Source organism: Theropithecus gelada, chromosome 20 (genome assembly GCF_003255815.1).
Source record: "Theropithecus gelada isolate Dixy chromosome 20, Tgel_1.0, whole genome shotgun sequence".
NCBI classification, from domain to species: domain Eukaryota; kingdom Metazoa; phylum Chordata; class Mammalia; order Primates; family Cercopithecidae; genus Theropithecus; species Theropithecus gelada.
The window spans coordinates 48,315,142-48,333,638 of NC_037688.1; the positions used below are offsets into that span (position 1 = coordinate 48,315,142).

General features: G+C 56.2%; 1 protein-coding gene across 5 annotated transcripts in view; it reads right to left on the reverse strand.

The window, feature by feature from the left end:
• Positions 1-18,497, reverse strand: part of MGRN1 (mahogunin ring finger 1) — a 68,332-nt gene that overhangs the window by 5,328 nt on the left and 44,507 nt on the right. For 3 of the 5 annotated variants that reach the window (XM_025371016.1, XM_025371018.1, XM_025371015.1), the window contains exons 8-16: positions 17,074-17,121; positions 13,731-13,799; positions 11,272-11,431; positions 7,926-8,035; positions 5,440-5,505; positions 3,769-3,995; positions 2,619-2,742; positions 2,295-2,340; positions 1,628-1,717 (exon numbers count right to left, since the gene is read on the reverse strand). In XM_025371016.1, coding sequence (XP_025226801.1) covers positions 1,628-1,717; positions 2,295-2,340; positions 2,619-2,742; positions 3,769-3,995; positions 5,440-5,505; positions 7,926-8,035; positions 11,272-11,431; positions 13,731-13,799; positions 17,074-17,121 — 940 coding nt within the window. The remainder of the gene's footprint in view (positions 1-1,627; positions 1,718-2,294; positions 2,341-2,618; positions 2,743-3,768; positions 3,996-5,439; positions 5,506-7,925; positions 8,036-11,271; positions 11,432-13,730; positions 13,800-17,073; positions 17,122-18,497) is intronic. The other 2 variants (XM_025371017.1, XM_025371019.1) reach the window with 1 other exon arrangement.

The following is an 18,497-nucleotide window of genomic DNA, read 5'->3' on the forward strand; positions in this document are numbered from 1 at the left end:
GGCAGATGCGCTCTCCGTGGCTCAGAACTGAGGCCGTCAGGCTGACCTGCTGGCATTCAGCAGCAGCCGACTCCAAGAGGGGGCCCGGGGCCCAGGAGTTCACCTCAGGCTGCCCCGATGTAGACTCGGCCTCTCCTCTGCCACCTCCACAGATGACTGCTGCCTGCCCCCGTCTATGGACCTGAAGAAGGCCGGAGACCCTCCCCTGGGAGTGGGGCATGAGACTCGGAGTCCTGGCCTCATCTGTGTGGGCCGGCAGTGGCTGTCCTGATCCTTCCCAGGCCTGGCCACATAGGGGAGGCGCAGCCTCCGAGATGCTACCCCACGGGGCCACCCTGCAGGATCAGATGTCACGTTCGTGGCTCCCAGAAGCTGAGGTCCTTCTCCTGGCCCCTCCCCGATCACCCCCCAAGTTTTTCATTAGAATGAAATATCTGGGGTCCTTTGAAAGACCTTACTTGAATTCTGTGTCACTTTAAGGTAAGCTGGTCCTAAACACGCCTTGTGCTGTGAGTTGTTGGGGGCAGGCTGCTGTGGCCGTCAGGGCACCAGAGGCAGTGCCTGCTCCTGTAGCCTGTCATTCCCAGCCCGTGAGCACAGGCCACTGCTCAGCCAGAGTCCAGAGACACAAGAGCCCCTTTCCAACTAAAGCACGTCACAGCCACCCAATGCCAGGCCCAGGTCACCGGGTGACTCAGGAGGACTGAGCAATGGTGGGCCCTGGGGCCAGGAAGGGGGTGAAGAGGCCTGGCAGCCGCAAGGGAGAAGCCCCGCCCCTATGCAGTGGCTCTGGGGTCATGTCTGAACGCACCGCTGTAGCTGTTCATCCCAGTTTCAGAGCCACAGACAGCTTCGCGGCAGGCGCTGAGACACAAGTCTGAGAGCCCCCACTTCCCTCCCAGTCTTTGGAGCTTAGGATGCAAAACTGAGGATCTTATCCTAGCAGAGCAGAACACGAAGGTGCTTAGCTGACCGGGCCTGGGCCCAAGCCTCTGGACAAGGTAAAAAGAGGAACCCTTTCTCCCGGTCTTGCTGCCCCCCGCTGGCGCCTGGTGCCCCCACCTGTCCTCTGTGCCCTGGCCTGGGATGTGCTGCTGCATCAGGTGGCCTATGTCAGGCCTGGGGCAGGGTGACCCAGAAGACACTGCCCCTGCTCTCTGTGGCCCAGGGCCCCCGCTACCCAGCACAGCATGTGGCACCTGCTCCTGCTCTGTCTGCAGCTCTCAGGCACTGCCAGGAGCTCACCTGGCACCCAGCATGGGGCCTGTGGACGCCTGATACGACCAGGGGTGGGGGAAGATGTGGTGATCCCAGAGGGCCTGGATCTGCCCTCCTGGCAGGGAGCAGGAGGCAGAGGGAAAAGGACCCCCGCCTCTCACGCCTCCTGTGGCCAAGGTGGCCCCGGGGAGGGAAGAGCCAGGCCCTGCACGAGGCTGCCTTGCGGCCGTGGCCCTGGCCCACATCCTGCTTCACGGTCAATAGCAGGGGCATGGCTTAGAGCCAGGGAGAGAACCGGGCTCCCATGGACCAGCCCTTGCTGCTACACACCGACCATCAGAGCAGGGCCCCCTCCCCGGACACTGAGACAGGCACCCAGCCCCTCACCCGCAGACCCCAGTCCCTTTACCGGGCAGGTAGATGTCAGCAGGTGGGCCTCGGCCACAGCGCTCAGGGCTGCTGTCCTGCAGGACGTTCTCAATGGAAGGCGCTCGGGTCCCTGAAGGTGGACGGCGAGGTCAGGGATCTACAGGCAGGGGCCAGGTCCCGGCAGGTCCCTCCGGGCAGGAGGCTCAGGGCCGTCTCTCTTACCCAAGAGCTTTGTAGCCACCGTGGGGGCCCCAGGCTTGGGCTCCAGCAGGACTCCACCGTGACCCCACCTGCTCTCCAGGGACCCCAAAGCCAGGTGTTTCCCGTCTATTTCCCTCCTTCCCATCCCCCGCACGGGGCTTTTTTCCCCCTTTTTCACACTGTGTCCCGGGTGTTCAGAGCATGAGGCTTTTTTGTTTTGATCATAGAAACATCACACATTCATGTTTCAAAACAAGGACTGAACGCTGGCAGGTGTTCCCCATCCCAGGCAGACGGCCCTGCAGGGTGAACAGCGCGGCCTGACCCTGTCACCCGTTCAGTCCCTCCCAGCCGGGATCCCAGTGCCGCCGAGAGAGGCCTCTTGGCCAAGGGTTCCTGGGGCAGAAGAGGTGCTGGCCCAACGCCACCTGGAGCCCTAAGACCCCAGTGAGCCAGGGCTGCCTGGTCCCTGCATGCGGTTTGTACCCACGGAAGGAGGGGCTCACCTTGCTTTGGTGACGACGACTCATCAACCTCTTCTGTTATGAAACTCTAGAAAACAAAGCATAAAGTGGCCTGGAGCTCGGAGAGAGCCGCGGCCACCCCTCCAGGACAAGCCACCATCAGGTATGGCCCTCCCGGGACCCATAGAGCCGCTCCACCGGGGCTGCTGCATCCACAGACCAAGGCTAAGGAGCCACGCAGCTCAGCAAGGGCCTAGAAGTGCGGGAGTGCCCAGGCGGGCAGTGGGATGGGGTCTGATTCCAGCGGCAGAAGCTGGAGGAGGGCTGGCCAGGGCGGGCACACAAAGCTTCCCTGGGGGGCCTCACCTCAGGGGAGCTGCTTTCCCGCAGGGCCAGCTCTGCACCACCCAGTGGGGGAGGGGCGTCCACGTCCTCGGAGAGCTTCTCCTCATCCTCTTCATGGATGGGGGAAGACGGGGACCGCAAGGTGCTGGGGACAGAGGAGGGTGGGCAGGGGTGAGAGGACAGCAACAAGGAGGGCTAACCCTACCAAAGCCATGCAGGGCACCTGGGGGCCTGCACACACCTGCCAGAACCCACACAAGGGCACTGCCTGGAGAAGGGCATCACCAGCCACGGGGGCCAACCCCAACGGCCAACAGGCAGCAGCGGCCCCCACAGACCCGCCTGACAGAGGGCTCCCACACACTGGCACAGGCCTGGGTTTCCTTTTCTTTCTGAAGAGGAGAAACCGCTGGTGGATCCCGGGGAGAAGCAGCAGGGACAGAGGCCCTGTTTCCTCTGAGCTTTGGCGCTGCCTCCTCGTGGGCATGGAGGGTGCCCAGGACGGCCCTGCAGAACCCCGCCTTCCTGAAACTCTTCTACGAGAACCGACAGGCCTGAGGCACGGAGTTCCCCTGGCAGCCGCTACTCTAGACACCTCGAGGCTCCAGGGGAACCACAAATGAGCCGTGGCCAACCCCAGGAGCCGGACCCTCGGAAGTCTGTCGTATGAGTGACGGATGATGCAATTATCGCCTGGAGAGCCACGCCCCGTGGCTTGTCACGGGCGAACGGCAAGAGCAGTGAGTGTGCTTGGGTCACTGTCAGGTCCCGAGTTTCGGATGCCCTGGCTGGTCACCCGCAGAGTGGGCCTATGTGGCCAGTCCCCCAGTGAAGTCCAGGAACCCAGAGGCTCAAAGGGGCTCTCCTCAGTAGAGACACAGCACTGACCCCTGCAGTTTCCCGCTCGACAGTGTGTATGCGCCTGCACGCCGCTGTAGCCCCGGTGGGGGGTCAAAGCCTCCGGCTGCCCGGACGCCCTTCCTGCCTCGTCTGTTGTGTTCTTTGCTGTAAGAAACTTTATCCACGAGTCTAACCTGATGTGGGGTCTCTGAGTCCTTCTGGGGGATCACCACAAGGAACACATCATAAAGTGATTTGAAACCACAAGTACGCCTGCTCCACACACGTGGCACTACCCCCCCGCCATGCACCCAGCCTGGCTGCCGCTCACCTGTCGGGGGCCTTGCTCTGCGGCCTGCCCTTCTGGCGGCTGCTGTCCAGGATGTGGTCAATAGCGGCGAGCGGACAGCTGGCTTGGGACAGGCCGTCCGAGATGCCTGAATAGGTGATTTCTTCATAAAGAGGGGCCGAGGGGATGGCCGGGGAGACAGCCCGGAGGCCGTTGAGCGCCTCAAGCAGCGAGATGGGCTCGTAGCCAGGTGGGACGCTGTCAGAGCTCTGTAGGGACAGGGTGCGTGAGGGGGCTCATGCCCAGGGACCACCTGCTCCCCAGACCCTCCTCCTGATGACCTCCTGTCCACTCTGTCTTTTGGGGGATTTAGACTCCCCCATCCTCAGAGGGTGGCCAAGAGCTCCCTGGCAGCACTGACGCACTCCCTGCCTCAGCCATCAGCTCCAGCACGGGGCCGGATGCCCAAACGCCCATGCTGGTGCCCGGGATGATGGGCACGAGGGCATCTGCCAAGAGCCGCCCCAGCCCTGGCCTCAACCAGCCCCTCCTTGGCTTTCAGTCCCGCCTGGCCACAAGTGGAGAGTGAAGGGTTAGTGACAGACAGGAGCTGGGAGCAGGGGCAGAGCAAAGCCATGCCAGAGGCGAGAGACACGGTCGGGGTGTCCTGGACCAGGGAAAGCTGAGCTGTCGGGAGCTGTGCCCCGCCCGGGCCTCTGGGGGCTGGCCTCCTCCAGGCAATTCTAATGGGTGCCGTGGCTAAGAGCCACTGTTCTCCCCTCATTGGGAGCAGAATCGACAAGGCTGACGAAGAAGGAAAATGCTCAGGTTCCGGGGAACGAAGTCAGACTGCAGGGGCCCCTGCTCTATCCCCACAAAAGCAGGTTGAGAGGCAAACCGCTAGTCACTGCTCCCTTCAGGACAGCCGGGCCTGCCTGACCGAGCTCCTGGAAGGGAAGGTGAAATGGGTGGGGGGGGGGGCCTGGGGACCACGGGGAGTTGGGGGAGAAATCGGGCAGTGGGCATGGCCCAGGCCTTGAGCCTGGGATGCTTTTCTGGACCTCTATGTCCCCCACATTTGCTCCCGTACCTGCCTCCAAGTTAAAGATAAATAACTACACAGAAGCCCCTCACCCCTCTAGAAAGGAAAATGCGCTCTGGGTGGTTCCGGAGAGGCCTCCACCTCTCTACACCAAGGCCCGCAAGGTTTCGGCTGGGTCTGCCTGGGCCACGGAGGCTCCAGGTAGTCATGTGCTGGTCCCCCTGCCTGCTCCCTGGGGCACTGGGACAGCCCAAGAAAACCAAAGTCCTCAGCCCAAAGAGCTCGAACCCGCAGGGTGAAGGAGTGGGACGCGGGGCCGAGAAGCATGCGTGGGGCGCGATTGCAAAACGCAGCAGCGACGTTAGTTCCGCCTGCAACGTCCATTCCACTGCCAGCAAGAAAAAAAAGGGAAACGGCACGGGGGCCACGCGGGGCGGACGCAAAGCTGAGGGGAGGGCGGCGGGGCCAGCGAGCCTGGCATTTCGCCCACAGACCGAGAGCTTTTCTGGTTCCACAAACTCCCTGAGCAGGGAGGCCGTGACCGGGAGAGCAGAGCGGATGGGTTACACGAATCAGACACTAGCCTGGGGCGGAAACCATCTCCCCTACTTGTCATGGACTTAAAAATGAGGGCGGGGCAAAAAAACGCAGCCGGAGGACCAGACACTTACTGTTTCCCTTTTAGGTTTCTTGCTGGTCAGGGAGGCGGGGTGCGGCTTTGATTTTTTAAAGGGACACTGTCAAGATAAAAATCAAATGTTTTACAACCACCACCCCCACGCGGCCCTGGAGTGGGCTGGACAGGTCTCTCTGGCTGGCTGTCCTCTCGCCACACCGCGGCCCAGAACTTCAAAAGCTTCCAGTGGACGTGAATCTTGGGAACGTCCTAAGTGCGGGTTCTGACTCGGGCCTTGGGCAGGCCATGTGTGCATCTCGGGAGCTCCCAGGAGCTGTGCTGCTGGAGTGGGGAGGCTGTGGAGCCCAATCTCACCCCCAGTGCCTGGCCCCTCACAGTCTGGGTCACCTGGGCAGCAGACTGGGCCAAGGTGGACGTGAGGGCAGCTGGACGCTCTCTAATGCGGGGTGGGTGCAGGGCAGGGATCCTGAAGCCACTGCGGTCAAAGTCCCCCAGCCAGTGCCCAGGCACTGGTGCTAACTCATCACAATGACAAACCCCTCAAGAGGACTGGGGAGAAGAGTCAGCCCCAGACCCACCCACCCACCATCATCTTTAGGGACTCGCTGGACAGAACGCCTGTGGTGGCTCTTTCTGACACTATGTGGAAGCGGCTCCTACAGGAACCTGGCAGGTGACGAGGAGCATTTGCTTTCACTCCATGCAGAGGGGAGGACGGCTCCCTGGGTGGCTGGAGGTCAGAGCTGCCTGGTCACACCTCGGACCCCGGCCGCCCTGCACTGTAGGGGAATCTCAGCTCAGCCTAAGAGGGACAAACACAGAGGGACCTACTGGGCCCTCAGCCACCAGGACACAAACGGGGAGGGGCAAAAACAAGTGACAATAAAGCTAGCCATGCCTGAGCATACATCTCTCCCTGCCTGAGAGAGGAAACTCTCAGAGGCAAATCCCTCAGGGGCTGCTTCTCTCGCCACCAAAAACCTGAGCGCACACAGCGTTTCCAAATCAAAGTCAACATCACAAGTGCGGAGGGCATGGTCCCAGGAGCCCCACGATGGCAGGGACCTAGCGCACCCGGGTTGACAGGGACCCCCAAGCCATGTTTCTCCTCTAGCTTCAAGACCATGTCAGATTTTAAAAGACAATCCCAAAATCTGGGTTTTAAGGGAAATTCCAGACTTTTAAACATTGGCCCCATTTCAGAAACATTGCACCTACTGCCAGGGAGGCCCACGGGGCCCAGGTCAAGGCCCTGATCAAGGGAGCTTGCGAGGAGCCTTCAAGAGCAAAGGCGGGGTCTGTGAACGCCAGTCCTCGGGGCTCTGCTCCTCTTTTCTGTTTAGAGAGGCAGCAGGCCTGGAAGAACCAACGGCTCCAAACAGCTGCAGCTAAGAGCCAAGAAAGGGACTCAATCTGACAATGCACGTGGCCAGTGGGGAGCAGTGGGCCTGAGACCCAGGCCCAGCCAGTCACTGTCCAACTCCCCCATTCTGCTCCCCGCCCACCAGAACCCCTGCCACCCATCCCCGTCTCTGTCTCTCCCTGTGTCTCTCCACATCTGTCTCACCCTGTGTCTCTCCATATCTGTCTCTTCCTATCTCTCCGTCAGTCTCTTCCTGTGTCTCTCCACATCTGTCTCTCTCCCTTTGACTCTCCACATCTCTCTTGCCCTGTCTGTGTCTCTCCATATTTGTCTCTGTCTCTCCCTGTGTCTCTCTACCTCTCTCTCACCCTGTCCCTGTGTTTCTCTGTGCATCTCTCTCCATGTCTCTGTCTCTCTCCTTGGGTCCTTGAAGCCAGGGTTCCACCTCCTTGTGTAGCTGAAGCAGGGTCTGCCCTTAAGGTCCCCGGTGAGGGAGCCTAGAGGGCCTGGAGCGTGGGAGGAGGGTCACCAGCGCCCCTTGCACAGCAACTCATGAGGGAAAGAGCACAGCTCATTCACTAAGAACCACGGGCTAGCGGCAGTGGCTCAGGCCTGTAATCCCAGCACTTTGGGAGGCTGAGGCAGGACCAGCACTTGAGCCCAAGAGTTTGAGACCAGCCTGGGCAACATGGGGAAACCCCATCTTACTAAAAATACAAAACATGAGCTGGGCATGGTGGTGCACGCCTGTGGTCACAGCATCTTGGGAGGCTGAAGCGGGAGAATCGCTTGAGGCTGGGAGGTCGAGGCTGCAGTAAGCTGAGATTGCACCACCTTGGGCGCACACCAGCCTCGGTGACAGAGCGAGACCCTGCCTTAAAAAGAAAAAAAAAAAAGCACCTGGAGACCTTGACTGCGCTCAGCCCTGTCGCAGGCTCGGGGTACTGACGGCAGCAGCACTCTTCCCAGCAGCGGCATCCCAGGGCCCAGCCTGGCCACCCCCTTCATGCCTCACGGTCACCCATGGGGGCCAAGCCTGCTCACTGGACAGATGAGAACACGGGGCTGCTGGCTGGACCGTCTGGGCCTCAGGCCTGGCCCAGGCACTCACACCCCTCTCGCGCCCGCCCATCCCGCAGGCAGGAGGCGGCACTTACAGAGTGCTCATCGTGCTCCAGGCTCTGGGCCAGGACAGGGCTGAAGGACACGGGGGACAGGGCTCCTGGCTTCTTCCGCACCGCCCGGATCTGCAGGAGGGCCCGGAAAGCTGCGGCAGAAGGAGGGCTCGGATCAGGCCCGGGCGACACACCCAGCCCCGAGGGGACCCTCGAAGCCCCAGGGATCAACACCCCCCACACACCACAGGGGTCCCAGGGCAACCCCGCTTCCACATCAGAACAAACACAGTTTTTTCTTTTTTTTTCAGTTTTAAAAGGCGGTTTAATAGGCAAGAAAAAAGGGGGAAGAAAGAAAGAAGCTCGCCTGTACAGGGAGGGGGGCTCCAAAGACGAGAGACAGAATCTCCGCAAACACAGTATTAATGAAATGGCCCCAGACAGGAGACACGGCGAGGCCACGCAGTGCTGCCCAAGGCGGGGCTCCAGAGGGTGTTTCCAAGAGGCTGGTGCCAAGACCCCCAAGGTGTCACACCCCTGAAGCTCCAGGCTGCACCCGAGACAGGATGTGACTGCAAATCAGCAGCCCTGGCTGAGCCCAGAGGAGCTCTTGGCTGCTGGACAGGATGGCAGGCGGGGACATCACACTGGGGAAGCCAAGGTGGAGATGTCATGCTGGGGAAACTAAGGCAAGGACATCATGCTGAGGAAGCTGAGGTGGGGAGTCACGCTGGGGAAACTGAGGCAAGAACATCACACTGGGGAAGCCGAGGGGCACAGACAGCAGCCACTGGGAGCAGGGAAGATAAACCAGGACCTAGGATGCCCCGTCATCCCACAGTGCCAGTCCTGCTCACACAAGGGCCCCACAGGCTGCCGCAGAATGCTCCTGAGACAGCTTTAGTGATGTATGCAGGCCGGGAAACCGAACCACCAAACCACCAAACCAAACTAGCCACCTCCAGCAAACCAAAACGGGAGAGCATCTGCAGTCAGCCCAGGGACAGGACCTCAGGCCGCCTCTGTGTTCATTTCTACTGAGAACAGCAGGCCCTGTCCTCGGCCGCCTGTGAGGGGCACCTCTACTGCCACCTCCTTGAGGCTCAAAGCCACCCGGGGGCTCTGAACTCGAGTCTGACGGCCCCGACCCACAGACCCCACACACCTGAAGATTCCAGAGTTGCACTCGGGTCAGGGCACCCTCCCTGGAAAGCAGCCCTGCTGTATCTCCAGCCACACAGCATCCCTGAGGCTCAGTCCTCAACACTGCCTGCCTCCTGGGCACAGAGATCCTTCCCAGACAGACCATCCCTGGCCCCACCTCCTGGTCCCCACCCCCACAACTCTGTGGCTTCCAGACAGCACAGGCTGACAGACCACAGAGGCCTGGGCCAGCCCTCCCTGCTACAGGATCTGCCACAGGCTGGGCGGCCAGCCTCTCCCTCCAGGCCCCAGCAGCCTCCTCACTTCCTCCTGGGATCTGGACACCTCTTGTGACCCCATGGCCTGACTGCACAGAACAGCGTCCTCGCACAGCCCCACGCCTGGCTCGGAGGTCTGCTGGTCTACTAAGTGCACATGTCCTGCAGCTGCGTAGGCAAATCCCCCCTACGCCCCGGTCCAGCCGCCAGGACCCACGCCAGGGATCCCAGGAACCAGGGCAAGGGCCTGCCAGCGGGATGCGCATTTTAACCTGGTGGTTTTTTCACCCTGAGAACATTCAGGTTCCCTCTACTGGAAGACACTCAGAACGGGGCCCTATGCAACGGCTTTTCACTGAGGAAATGTCTGGAGTGCTCTAGAAAACGCAATTTAATTCCTTGGACAATTTTCTACCCAGTATACTTTCTGTTTTCACCTCACACTATATATATATATATATATATATATATTTTTATACTTATATTTTGGAAACAGGGTCTTCCCTTGTCTCTCAGGCTGGGGTGCAGTGGTGGCACAATCACAGCTCACTGCAGCCTCAACCTCCCAGGCTCAATTGATCCTCCTGCCTCAGCCTTCCAAGTCACTGGGACTATAGCCAACACATCTGGCTAATTTTAAACTTTCTGTAGAGATGTGGTTTCACCATGTTGCCCAGGCTGGTCTCGAACTCTTGGGCTCAAGCAATCCTCCTGCCTAGGCCTCCCAAAGTGCTGGGATTATAGGTGTGATCCGCAACCAACTTTATGCTAGAAATTTATCAAAATATTTTCTATTTTACCTTTAAAATAAAGATCTGAGCTTGGCATGGTAGCTCATGCCCATAATTCCAACACTTTAGGAGGCAGGAGGACCACTTAAGCCCTAGAGTTTGAGACCAGCCTGGGCAACATAACAAGACCCTGTCTCTACAAAAAAAAAATTTAGAAACAAGGCCAGGACCTGTGGCTCTGCCTGTAATCCCAGCACTGTGGGAGGCCAAGGCAGGCAGATTACTTGAGGTCAGGAGCTTGAGATCAGCCTGGGCAACATGGTAAAACCTCGTCTCTACTAAAAATACACAAAATAGCCAGGCATGGTGACACATGCCTGTAATCCCAGCTACTCAGGAGGCTGAGTCACAAGAATCATTTGAACCTGGGAGGCAGAGGTTACAGTAAGTCAAGATCCTGCCACTATACTCCAGCCTGGGCAACAGAGTAAGACTCTGTCTCTAAATAAATAAATAAATAAATAAAAGTAATTAAAAACAAAAAACTAGGGCCCAGCGCGGTGGCTCACGCCTATAATCCCAGCACTTTGGGAGGCCAAGGCAGGCAGATCACGAGGTCAGGAGTTCAAGACCAGCCTGACCAACATGGTGAAACCCCATCTCTACTAAAAATACAAAAATTAGCTGGGCGTGGTGGTGCAGAGCTGTAATTCCAGCTACTCAGGAGGCTGAGGCAGGAGAATTACTTGAACCCAGGAGGTGGCGGTTATAGTGAGCCGAGATTGGGCCACTGCACTCCAGCCTGGGTGACAGAGCGAGATTGTATCTCAAAAAAAAAAAAAAAAAAAAAAAAAGCCAGGCATTGGGGCTCACGCCTGTAACCCCAGCACTTTGGAGGCTGAGGCGGGCAGATTACTTGAGGCCAGGAGTTCAAGACCAGCCTGGCCCACATGGCAAAATCCCATCTCTACTAAAAGTAAAATATTAGCTGGCGGGGGCGGGTGCCTGCAATCCCACCTACTAGGGAGGCTGAGACAGGAGAATTGCTTGAACTCAGGAGGCAGAGGTTACAGTGAGCCGACAACTCGCCACTGAACTCTAGCCTGGGTGACAGCATGAAACTGTCTCAAACAAAAATTAATAAAAATAAAATAAGAATAAAGATTTCATTCACTGTGCTGTGGCCAGTCCCTAACTTCCAGAACCATCCACAGAACAGCCCGCCAGGGCACTCACGCAGCCGGCAGATGGGACAGTTGTTGGCCTGGTAGCGCAGCGTGTCAGCGCAGGAGGTACAGAGGCACAGGTGGCGGCAGGGCAGGATCAGCGTGTCCCGTAGGTCGGACAGGCACACCACACACTCATTGCTGTTGTCACTGTTCTCGTCGTCCGAGGGCTGCGGAGACAAGGGCTTGTGGGTCAGCAGCCTCCCAAGGGCCAGAGTAGGGCTCCTGCTTCCTGTCCCCAGCTGTCCCACCCCACTCCACCCTGCCCCGGGGGCAGTCATGACAAAGAGAAGTCCAGAGTGGGGGGGAGGTTGCCCCATAGCAGAACCACCAGGCTCAAACCCAGTGTAAACTCAGCACCTGGTGGGGGGGCGGGGTCTATGCCCCTCACCCACCCAAATCATGAGAACATGGTCTCTTTCTGTTCTTCAGACCCAAAAAAAAAATGTGGAAGAGATGCACCTAAGAAACATCTTCCTGAGAGTCAGCGTACCCGTATCATTTGGTTTAAAAAAACCAAGTTAGGGCCAGGCGCGGTGGCTCAGGCCTGTAATCCCAGCACTTTGGGAGGCCAAGGCGGGTGGATCACAACGTCAGGAGATGGAGACCATGGTGAAACCCCGTCTCTACTAAAAGTACAAAAAATTAGCTGGGCGAGGTGGCGGGCGCCTGTAGTCCCAGCTACTCAGGAGACTGAGGCAGGAGAATGGCGTGAACCCAGAAGGCAGAGCTTGCAGTGAGCTGAGATCCGGCCACTGCACTCCAGCCTGGGTGACAGAGCGAGACTCCGCCTCAAAAAAAAAAAAAAAAAAGTATGTTAGAAATATTTTCATTAGGCTGGGCGCGGTGGCTCAAGCCTGTAATGCCAGCACTTTGGGAGGCCGAGACGGGCGGATCACGAGGTCAGGAGATCGAGACCATCCTGGCTAACACGGTGAAACGCCGTCTCTACTAAAAAATACAAAAAAAAAACTAGCCGGGCGAGGTGGCGGGCGCCTGTAGTTCCAGCTACTCGGGAGGCTGAGGCAGGAGAATGGTGTGAACCCAGGAGGCGGAGCTTGCAGTGAGCCAAGATCTGGCCACTGCACTCCTGGGGGACAGAGCAAGACTCCGTCTCAAAAAAAAAAAAAAAGAAATATTTTCATTAATGGCAGCTACCAGAAACCACATTAGCAACTGGACCAAGAGAAAGCCAAAAATCTAAACCAGTTACCCACAAACTAGGCCTGCGGCCTGCTTCTGTAAATAAAATCTTATTGGAACATTGCCACACCCACTCATTTTCATACTGTCCCCGCTGCTCCTGTTGTAATGGCCATGTGGAGTCGATGCAACAGAGACCACATGCCAGGGCAGCTGAAAACATTCCCTCTCTGGCCCTTTTCGCAAAGTCGGCCGCCCCTTGTGTGAAACATGAATGCACTGACTGCCCTCGGCTGAGGCGAGGCCCGGCCAGGCGCTCTGCTCCCGCCACGTGGAGCTGCTCCAGTTGTGCTGGGCCCAGATGCCACAATGAAGCGGGCCTGTGAGGCTTTCCCAGAGATGTTAAGAGGCAGGAGTTTCACTCATGGCAGTGAGCCTTTAAAAAAGTTCATTGGCCAGGTGCAGTGGCTCAGGCCTGAGATCCCAGAGCTTTGGGAGGCTGAGGCAGGCAGATCACTTGAGATCAGAAGTTCAAGACCAGCCTGGCCAAGATAGTGAAACCCCATCTCTACTAAAAATACACAAATTAAAAATTAGGCCAGGCACGGTGGCTCACACCTGTAATCCCAGCACTTTGGGAGGCCAAGGAGGGTGGATCACAAGGTCAGGAGATGGAGACCATCCTGGCCAACATGGTTAAACCCTGTCTCTATTAAAATACAAAAAAATGAGCCAGGTGAGGTGGCCCACACCTGTGGTCCCAGCGACTCGACTCGGGAGGCTGAGGCAGGGGAATCGCTTGAATCCGGGACGCAGAGGCCATAGTGAGCTGGGATCTCCCTGCTGCATTCCAGCCTGGGCAGCAGATAGAGACTCTGACTCAAAAAACAAAAACAAAAACAAAAAAACTAATTTCATCCCCTGCTATGTTCCCTGGCTGCGGTCCACCACGACATATTTGTCAGGCACCACGGCCGGTTCTATGGACATCTAGAAAGGGCATCCCAGGAGCTGCAGGGACACGCTGTCTACGGGGAGCCGGGCGGCAGGGTGCCACACAGCTGAGCCTGGAGGGTGAGACACTGGCCCCCATTCCTGGGCTGCCTTGGGGAACCTGGATGGCAATTTACATAACAAGCCAGTGAATTTGCTGGAGAAAGGACAGTATGTTCCACAAAGTGTTAGCTTTAAAAAAAAAAAGGAAGGAAAAATGATGGCGTCTAGTGGTCTAGGACTCCAGAGGAAGGCTTGGAAGGGAACTGGCAAGCGTTGCTGTCCCCCGGCTGCCCCCAGTGTGGGCGAGGGAAACCTCACCCAGGTACACACCTTGGTCTCCTGGTTGTTCTTGTTCTCGATGCCATAGATCTCCTGCAGGAGGTAGCTGACCCGGTCCACCTGGAGAGCAGAGAGGGGCTCGCTGGGCCCTTGCCAACCGCCATGTAAGGGCTCCTCCACACCCACCTGGCCTAGCCCTGCCTCCAAGGTTCCAGGCCTCCGTCCCAGGGGCCTGTCCAGCTCAACCCCTGGGGGCCAGGAAAGGTGCAGGGAAAACCGGCTGCCTGCCCCCACCCAACCAGCAGCACCTGGAACAGGGTTGGACCTGGTAGCTCTCCCCACCACTGGGGACCTGGAGCCAACCCACAGGCCCAACCACCACCGCCTCACCACCCCCAACACCACTCAGTTCCACTGCCACCAGCCTCACAAGGACAGCAGGAGCCGACGCCTAAAGGCACCAGACAGCAGCCTAGGTGCTCACTGCCTTCCAGACCCTCCTTCCACAAGACATGAAAGCCTCTCTGGTTTCAAAGACACCAAAGCAATGTCTCCAAGCTGATTCTATCCTGCCGCCCACTCGCAACCCAAAAGCCTCATACTGACCACATTGCAAAGCAGTCTGTACTGATGGGTTTCCCGCGAACCACGGGCCAGGACCACCACTCCAGGGAGCCCAGGGCCTGCTGGCCAGCTCCCTCAACACGAGGCCCTGCCCACCACCGGGGTCTCCTAGTCCCCTGGCACCTGCAGGGACCTGGACCTACTAGAGTTTGCTCCACCTCTCTTTTGTTTATTTGTGATCTACATTTTAAATAGAGACAGGGTCTCACTACATTGCCCAGGCTGGTCTCAAATCCCCAGGCTCAAGCAATCCTCCCACTTCCACCTCCCATAGTGCTGGGATCATAGGCATGAGCCACCGCACCTGGACAACCTATCATCCAAAAAGCCAACAGATGGCCGGGTGCGGTGGCTGACACCTGTAATCCCAGCACTTTAGGAGGCCAAGGCTGGTGGATCACTTGAGGCCAGGAGTTCGAGACCAGCTTGGCCAACACGCCAAAACCTCACCTCTACAAAAAATACACAAATTAGCCTGGAATGGTGGCCTGTGCCTATAGTCCCAGCTACTCGGGATGCTGAGGCAGAAGAATTGCTTGAACCCAACAGGTGGAGGTTGCAGTACACTGGGATCATGCCACTGCACTCCAGCCTGGGCAACAGAGTGAGACTCCATCTCAAAAATACAGAACAAGACAAAACAAATTAACTGAGTGTGGTGGCACACACCTGTAGTCCCAGCTACTTGGGAGGCTGAGGCACGAGAATCATTTGAACCTAGGAGGCAGAGATTGAAGTGAGCTGAGATCGCACCACTGCATTCCAGCCTGGGCGACAGAGCGAGAGTCTGTCTTGTCTCAATAAAATAAAATAAAAATAAAAATTAAATTAAATATAAAAAAAATAAAAAGCTGACAAAAATCATGCCCAAGTGGTGGCTTGAAATAGGTCTTACGTGCCCCAACAGTACACACAGGGTAACTGCTAGGCACAGCCTAGGACATCTCATTGCAAGATCTAACACTGCTGTTTAGGGAACCCCATCCTCTAAATCCTCAGCGGCTACACGTGACGCCACCAGGAACAACACTTCCCAATACAGCATCCCAGGATTACTGACCCCAGAGAACAGATGGACTGCTCTATAGCTCCATTTATTCTAGGCTATTTTATCCTTCAAGTATTGATGAAGTCAAGCCAAGTCTCTGTCCAATACGTCCTTGTAAGGAAGAGAAGGAGCTGCAGACTTTGTTTCTGGTCTCTTTCCTTCCTTTTCCATCCATCCATTCATTCGGCAAATATTTACTCAACACTATATTCCAGACACCATGGCCCAAACTGGACAGAACTCAGGGCCTGCAAGAGTCCCTGCACATGGTGGGCATGCAATATACATACGCTCACCCAAGACAGGGACCCAATGTCCCACAGCTTAGAGTTCTACAGGGAAGTCAACAGGCTCTTGCACAGCTATCTTTTTTCTTTTTTGACAGACTCTTACTCTGTCACCCAGGCTGGAGTGCAGCGGTATGATCTCGGCTCACTGCAACCTCTACTGAGATTGTACAGGCATGTGTTACTACACCCGGTTAATTTTATTTTTAGTAGAGACAGGGTCTCACCATGTTGGCCAAGCTGGTATCAAACTCCTGGGCTCAAGTGATCTGCCCACCTCAGCCTCCCTAAGTGCTGGGATTACAGGCGTTAGTCACTGTGCCCAGCCCCTGCACAGTTATTTCAAAGGCAGCAAGGGTGGCCTAGGAAGAGCAGTGCATGAAGAGTACTGAAAAGTGTGTGTGAGTGTGTGTCTATATGTGAGTAGGAGTGAGTGTATGTGTGTCTATACGTGTGTGTCTATGTGTGTCTGTGTATGTGTCTGACTGTATGTGTGTAGGTGTCTGTATATGTGTGTATGAGTGTCTATGTGGTGTATGTGTGTCTTTGTATACATCCGTGACTGTGTGTCTATGTACATGTGTGCGAATGATCGTGAGTGTATGTGTGTGTATGTATGTGTCTGTATATGTGTGCGAGGGAATGTGTGTCTATGTATGAGCATGTGTATGAGTATGCATGTGAGTGCGTGAGTGTATGTGTCAGTGTGTGCCTATGTATGTGTGCGAAGTGAATGTGTCTATGTATACGTATGTGTATGTCTATGTATGTGTGTGAATATGTATGAGTATGTGTCTATGTATGAGTATGCGACTGTGTATATGTACATGTGTGTCTATGTATGAGTGTGTGATTGTGAGTGTATGAGTGTGTCTATGTACGTGTGTGACTGTGTGACTGTATATGTGTGTGTGATTATACGTAAGTGTGAGTGTGTGTATCTGTGTGCGGGTATGAGTGTGAATGTATATGTGTCTATGTGTGTGTATATGTGTCTACATGTGAGTGTATGTGCATGTGTCTATGTATATGTGTGCAAGCAAATGTGTCTGAGTATATGTGCACGTGTACATGTGTGTCTATGAGTATGTGTGTCTATGAGTGTGAATATATGTGTGTGTGTACGTGTGTGTCTATGTATGTGTGTCTATGTATGACTGTGTCTATGTATGGGTATATGTGTCTACGAGTATGTATGTGATTGTGTATGTATGAGTATGTGTGTGTATGTATGAGTATGTGTGTCTATGTATGAGTATATGTGCGCGTGTTCGTGTGTCTATGAGTACGTGTATCTATGTATGAGTATGTGAGTATATGTGCGTGTGTTCGTGTGTGTCTATGTAGGAGTATGTGTGTCTATGTATGAGAATGTATGGGATTGTGTGTGTGTGTGTCTTAATTCAAACGGGCAGTATTTCCTCTGATGACTTACGATTTGCTTCTGCTTTAAAGGCTTCACAGAGAAGCTGCCGTCCATGTGCTGCAGGGGAGAAAGACACAGAGGTTAAGGTGGTCAAGCTGGCACCTCTGAGCACCCCTGTGTGGCCTCCAGGGTCGGCCACCCTGCCCCAGCCAATCCATGCCCGTAGCTGGAAACAGAAAAAAAAAAAAAAAGGATGGGGCCACCTGAAAACTAAAGAACCAAGATTTCTCAAAACACGGTCCTCAGGCCTGGCTGTGAAACTATCTGAAGCCTCCTGAACATACAGCCCTGGGACCCTGCGCTGACCCACAGAACCCAACTCTCCTCGGTTGGTCTCAAGCACACTCAAGCTGAAGGCCCGTCAGCCAAGTTGATGGACAAGGGCCTCCCGCACACCGAGAAGCAGCGCCTGGCAACGAAAATCAAGACAAACAAAACAGGTTCCTGCTCTCCCAGGGCCCAGCTGAGTTAGAAAGACAGAGCGGGAGCACGCACAGGGGTGCACACGCAGGGAACCGCAGAGCTCAAAAAACGCGGTAACGAAATAGAACAAGCGTGCCCGGTGGTATCCAGGGAAACACACCACCGCTCACAGTTTGACAAGGTTAATTACGGCGACCTCGCAACAGCACTCACTATCCCTTCTCAGTCAACCATGACCAGCACTCAGAATTTTCCGGTGAGGCTGGCGGGTTCTGACAGAAATTTCCAGAATGCTGGACTCCAAAAATAAAGCAGTTTCCCACTGGGTTCTGTACTCGAAGCACAAAATGGACCGGTTTGCCAGATATGGCCCATCTGCCTCTCCCAGAGGGGGCAGATGTGTCAACAGTCACCGTGGCTTCTGACAAGGCCGGGCTGGGGAGAGAAGCTGGGAAGCCCAGTGCTAAAAAGGCAGAAGGCTGCCCTCTGCCCGGGGCACTTGCGTCACCACAGTCTGTGGTCCTGGACTCAGGAGAGAACAGACCCAGCCTCGTCACAGGACACACAGACAAGGGTCCTCTACCCAGCTTACAGAACCCCGACCTTGGGGTGCTCTAGAAAGACCCAGATCACAGGGAGGAGCTGGACTCTGCACTTAAGAGTTCTCGGCCGGGCGCGGTGGCTCAAGCCTGTAATCCCAGTGCTTTGGGAGGCCGAGACGGGCGGATCACGAGGTCGGGAGATCGAGACCATCCTGGCTAACACGGTGAAACCCCGTCTCTACTAAAAAAATACAAAAAACTAGCCGGGCGAGGTGGCGGGCGCCTGTAGTCCCAGCTACTTGGGAGGCTGAGGCAGGAGAATGGCGTGAACCCGGGAGGCGGAGCTTGCAGTGAGCTGAGATCCGGCCACTGCACTCCAGCCTGGGCGACAGAGCGAGACTCCGTCTCAAAAAAAAAAAAAAAAAAAAAAAAAGAGTTCTCAGGGGCTGTGGCCACACATGGGGCTGG